This window comes from Cibotium barometz, chromosome 25 (assembly GCF_041138505.1).
Source record: "Cibotium barometz isolate CiBa-2024 chromosome 25, ASM4113850v1, whole genome shotgun sequence".
Classification (NCBI taxonomy): domain Eukaryota; kingdom Viridiplantae; phylum Streptophyta; class Polypodiopsida; order Cyatheales; family Cibotiaceae; genus Cibotium; species Cibotium barometz.
Window position 1 is genome coordinate 56,416,186 of NC_141070.1, and position 5,254 is coordinate 56,421,439.

The 5,254-nt window shown below is 42.8% G+C and overlaps 1 protein-coding gene across 2 annotated transcripts; it reads right to left on the reverse strand.

The window, feature by feature from the left end:
- Positions 1-672: 672 nt before the first annotated feature.
- Positions 673-4,602, reverse strand: LOC147624766 (DNA replication complex GINS protein PSF3-like). 2 transcript variants are annotated; one of them, XM_086820021.1, is made up of 6 exons: positions 4,497-4,602; positions 4,341-4,412; positions 1,889-1,989; positions 1,638-1,772; positions 1,370-1,509; positions 673-1,099 (listed from the first exon to the last, which is right to left on the reverse strand). In XM_086820021.1, the coding sequence occupies exons 1-6, from the start codon at positions 4,539-4,541 to the stop codon at positions 984-986; spliced, it is 609 nt and encodes a 202-aa protein (XP_086676147.1). In that variant the 5' UTR covers positions 4,542-4,602; the 3' UTR covers positions 673-983. The 2 variants fall into 2 exon arrangements, with proteins under 2 accessions (XP_086676147.1, XP_086676148.1); XM_086820022.1 differs by having other exon boundaries at positions 678-1,099; positions 1,638-1,730.
- Between the last annotated feature and the right edge of the window lie 652 nt (positions 4,603-5,254).

Sequence of the window (5,254 nt, forward strand, 5' to 3'; positions counted from 1 at the left end):
AGCCAAAAAAAAAATCTTTCCAATGAGTGTGGTCTTGACTTCTTTATCAAAATCTGTATGTGACGTAGTAAGCTTGTCTTCAGAGAAAAGGATTGTTCTTTCGACTGGTAGGGGTGAAGGATGATCGGCTTGGGCAAAAGCCATATAAATTTTTTTCCTGTATGTTGACACAAGCAAAGAAGCAAGAGAGGCAGGAGGAGGGGGGCTTATCAATGCAAGAGGGGAGAAGAAGACGAGTGGCAAAGAAGGCGGCGAGGAGGTTAATGGTGGGTATGAAAGAAATGTACAAAGAGGGGTATGGCGAGCAGAACGAGATGCAAGCAAAGGGGTAAAATGGTGGGGGCAGGAGGGAAATGCACAAAAAAGAGGGGGAATGGCAAGGAAAAGGAGAAGGGAAAGAGTGGCGGGCAAGAGGAGAACAAAGCAAAGCAAGTGGAGAAGTGTGGCCAGGCTTACTGTACTGACATATTTTGTGCATTAACTTTCTGCACGCCCACAAGCTTCACAGAAGCAGAGCACCTACAGGCTACCACAAATCATGCAGCAAAGCCTAGAAGCCTAAAGCCTACCAAGGCATAAAGTACAAGACAATCCGCCATATATATTCCTAGAGTGCCTTCGTCTCAGCTGCATGTCAACAAACAGTTGGCCTTAGCACATCATATGTGATAGATTTCATGAAGCAGATACCCTTAACACAGGCATGGAAAGCTGAAGCCTTTCATCCTCTCAGGAGTCCCTTACAAAAGGAATCTTCCCATTATTTTGCGTGAATTGTATAACAAATGCTTTCAACCAATGGTTACAGGAGTTCTCTCACACGCGGAAAGAAAAAAGGGGGAAGCACGAGAGAGCTTTACATGTTAACACTCTCGAAGGTCTGTAGTTCACCAATCTGCTAGTTTGTGCAGATAGAGCCAAAGTCAGACCTCTGCTAAGATAAGGACTTACATAGGTCTCTGCTGCTGAGAAACAAAGGAGTGTCACAGTTCCCCGTGGGGTTTCCTTTTTTTCCCAAGGACAGCTGCTCTCTCCATCCTTGTTCCTTCAAGCCGCCATTTCTTGAATGCAGTCATCGACTCTCGTCCCGCTTGAAACACTAACACCAACAGGAAAACAAAACAGGTAAGTCATAGACAAACCTTAACTAGACCCTACAAATGAGTCATATCAGAAGCAAAAAGCTCAGACACAAAGAATGACACCAACACCCACATGCGCATTTGCACGAGCAGACAGACTTTGCTGCAGTGCTTATAGAATTCCATGTTATGAATGATTGATGAAAAACGCACAATGGGTTTGGGGTAAGGAGGATGACATAGGCATTAGAAACCGACCACAATTGAGTGGCAGCACACGCACTTACACAAAGTTTCTTCCCTTGACAAAAGTTGCATGACTTTTGGTGTTGTAGAGACGGCAGCACTATGAGCCTTGCTGAGGATGTCTTTGTAGCGCCCACGGAGGGTATACAATAGGAAGGACCCTAGGGTGGCATCATTTGTTCTTCGAATGGTTAAGCCAACAACCATGCGTCAGTGCAAGATAATAGAAATGCCAAGAAAGATTATCTCCTGTAATGCTAAGAAAATGCCTCTGACACATGAAATTGACAAGCAACATCATATACTCACAATGGTACAAGCTTACAACCCACTTCATAAAAGTAAGGACACCGGGACCTGATATCCACACAGGCAGGATCAGCTTGCATCTCTTTTCGAACTCTGTCATTAACCAAGGGCATCAGCTTTTGTGACATGGCCAAGCTGGTGCACCAATAGAACCGAGCTCAAATGTTCAATGACATAATCAGGTGCTTGGATAGCTTTGGAAAGCACGTTTTTCTGACACTGAAGGATAGCGCTCATATATACCTACATACCTTTGGTTAAAAAAGCTTGGAAGATTGATCAAGGCAGCCTGCCTTTGAAAAAGATCCTGAGCAAGCCAAAGTGGCAGATCAACTTTCGAACCCTGCTCCACCTGCAAACCATAAAGAAGGAACCAAAGATCATGGAGCACGTCCAGATACAAAACTCCTCACTACTACCATCAAACTTTCGGAGTACCATTAACCAGACTAAATGGTGGAGAGACTTGAGTGCCATGACCCTAAACAAACTCATGTGTATCAAGCTTAAGGTACACGTCCATACTCTCTCTAATTCGCATTAGAATCAGCATCCCTCCTTTACTGAGGGCTCAAACGTGCTTACTAGTTTGACCTTGTCTAACCAAACTCTGCTTTGGAGTCTATGCCTTTGATTGGCTCTCACATGCACTTACTAATCTAACCCAGCTATCCATAGCAGATGTACTAGAATATTATGTCTAGTATGAACTGTAAGCTTAATGTCTTTGTCTTCCCCTTTGAAAAAACAGCTTGGAATCAGGTATCATCTGCCTACCACTAATGAAGGCCGCATTCAATGGGAAACAATGTATAGTAGCAGCCCTGCCACACCTGAGCCCCCAAAGCTTGGGCGAGCCCACACAGCAATATACCTACACAGCCCAGCCCTGTAGCAACCCTCACATGCAGCAAACCAAGATTAGTGTATATCCTTCCACTTGCCATAATTGTCCCCTCTCAAGACCCGATGAGTGCACAATGAGCTTTTGCAGCAGCAGCTGCTGCAGATCTTGCTCTTCTGCACTCGGATCAACAAAGAGGTGGGAAGAACCAGAAGATAAGGTCGCTGCATGAGAAAAGTACTATTTAGAGCAATTTCAGAGCACCAATCTGTGGCCCCTTGTTTGTTATTGATACAACGTTACAGACCTGACTGAATTTTCATCAACCATAAAAACTAGGGACACGAGGTCTTGAACTCTAAAATTTTTAGAGAAACAACCCACATGGTGCCTCGCAGCATGCACTAGTTCAAAAAAGTATACACCTGGAGCTTTTGGGCACACAGAGCATCTGCTTATGCTACCGATGGCAAGTTGCTAAGACTCGGCACTTGGATGGACAACTTGAAGCCTCTTTTTGCAAGTCTTGTGGGCAACCGTGATGATGTGCACATTTTTCATGAGGCAAACATGGTTTATGTAGGAATTAATTATCCTGCCTTGGGCATGTTTCTAGGTTTCTGCCAGCTACATTTCAAATTCATAAGACCCATGTTTATGAAAAGGGCCAAAGTTGGCAGCCTAGATACGCAGGTTCCTGGCTTCACACCAGACTAAATCCAAATGGGGAGTAGATGGCAGATGTATGTGGAGTTGGTAATTTGACAAGACATGAAACCAGGGGTAATCTCTTGCTCCGATTCACAGTTAGTCCAAATATCTTTTATCAATTCTAACACTCCCAAGTCCTGCCAAGGAGACTTTCTCAAGGAGGTATATCCATGTCCTTTGCAAACAGTTTTTTCCTCGATGTGGTCCTGACTCCACTGTTATTTCCAAAAGCAGTTCTACATAATAGCCACCATAGAACACTCTCTAATAGTTTCAAACCATCCAGTACATCCATTAAAAATGTAAGTGACAAGTTATGCAAAATCCTACGCATTGCATGCGTCCAGCACCCCTTCATAGAGAAAATGATTGTCTACATGGATAACTGTCATAGCTTCAAAATTTCTAATGATAAAATACTAAATCCAAAGCTCAAAAAAATACATGCACTTCTACCCTAGACTTGACAAAAAAATTTGCCAACACAAGTCAATCTGTGCCATGATTTTCATGACATGAACCAAAACTCTGTGTGGTGAAAGAAAAGAATTGTCTACATAGATAATTTTCAAAACTTCCAGATTACTAAATCCAAGCTCAAAAAAATACATGCACTTTGACCAAGACATGACAATCTTCGTCAACACAAGTCAAATCTGTGCCGTAATTATCATGACACAAACCAAGACTCTGTGTGGTGCGTTGCACGTTCACATATGCAGCCTTGGCTATGGAGAGTTCAATGCTTATGCATAATCCATCTGTACTGATGAAGCCTTACTCATGAACCTTCCAGATGCATACGAGCATTGCATGTTCGCAGCGGATGCCACCTTAATCAAGATGCATATGTGCACCGATGCAGCCATAACTTCCGGATGCATATGTGCACGCATGTTCACATACGCAGACTCATGAATACCTAAGTGCATTGCGTGTTTGCAGATGCACTCTTACCCATGGGCCTTCAATATACACATGCGATCAATGGACCTCCTCAGTAAGCCTTGCAGCCTTAGCCATGGACTCCCTACGGACATTCTTCTAGTCGTGCATAGCTTTTAGAGCTCTTTAACTATGAGGTCAAGGGCTAGATTATGATATGCCCCTACTCCGTGAGATTTTGTTCAATAACAATGAGAGCTTACATTGTTGTCCTCTGAGCTTGGATCCAGCAACCCGACTCCATCAGCTGCTACACGAAATATAACAGAGACAAGCTGCAATGCAAAAACACAGAGCCAAAGAACCCATCAGATTACTGGGATGCACAGAAGATTTCTTGCGCGAGAGTGAGATTGTACCTCTTCCTCTGCAAGCAGATCGTCGAGATCGTAGTAGCTTGACATGGTGCTTCAAAAATTGCACTTGGCGCCCTTTTAGGGGTTACGGTTCAAAACTGGCCTTTTATCCTAACCCCAAAAGTAATTTAAACCTTTCGTAGGAGGAATAATACACCCCAATAGTATAAATAGTATGTATAATTGCATAGGAGATGATGTATACTGCATCAATGGAAGGTTTCTTCTACAGTGAGAGCTTGGGGAGGTGTAGTAGGGGGGAGTGCTTCCATATTGTATATGATTATGATGTGAACATGGGGAGGTGTAGTAGGGGGGAGTGCTTCCATATTGTATATGATTATGATGTGAACAGATTGACAATGGAACATAGTTGAAGTGCTCCAAGTGGCAATAGAACGGAGGACATGATTAGTGATTAAGCACGTGATTCTCTTATTTAGCACATTAATTAATCCTATAAATATCACTAGTTATGAATCAATTGAGCAAAAATCAAGATGCTTCAAAACAGGTATATTCTAGCATATCCTATTAACTATGAACAATGAAGAAGCATGAAGATGAAAAGTGGACATTATATGTCATGGCCTACTTCAAGGATGAATTTATAGTATAATTCTTATAGTTTGGTGCCTTGGTGACTGGGTAAATCTCCTATAAGGACAACTCACTTTAGGGGATTGTGGATGGAAGATGCCAATAGAATACTCCTATATGTGGTTGGTCACATATGCAAGGCTTTCCCACATATTTCATGT

What these genes read in the sequence shown, in the direction of transcription:
- LOC147624766 (XM_086820021.1), bottom strand. Translation starts at nt 4,541, where the DNA reads ATGTCAAGCTACTACGATCTCGACGATCTGCTTGCAGAGGAAGAG. An exon ending in ATCTGCTTGCAGAGGAAGAG is followed by an intron (nt 4,413 to 4,496) that starts GTACAATCTCAC and finishes TTTGCATTGCAG; the next exon opens with CTTGTCTCTGTTATATTTCG. An exon ending in CAAGCTCAGAGGACAACAAT is followed by an intron (nt 1,990 to 4,340) that starts GTAAGCTCTCAT and finishes TATGGTTTGCAG; the next exon opens with GTGGAGCAGGGTTCGAAAGT.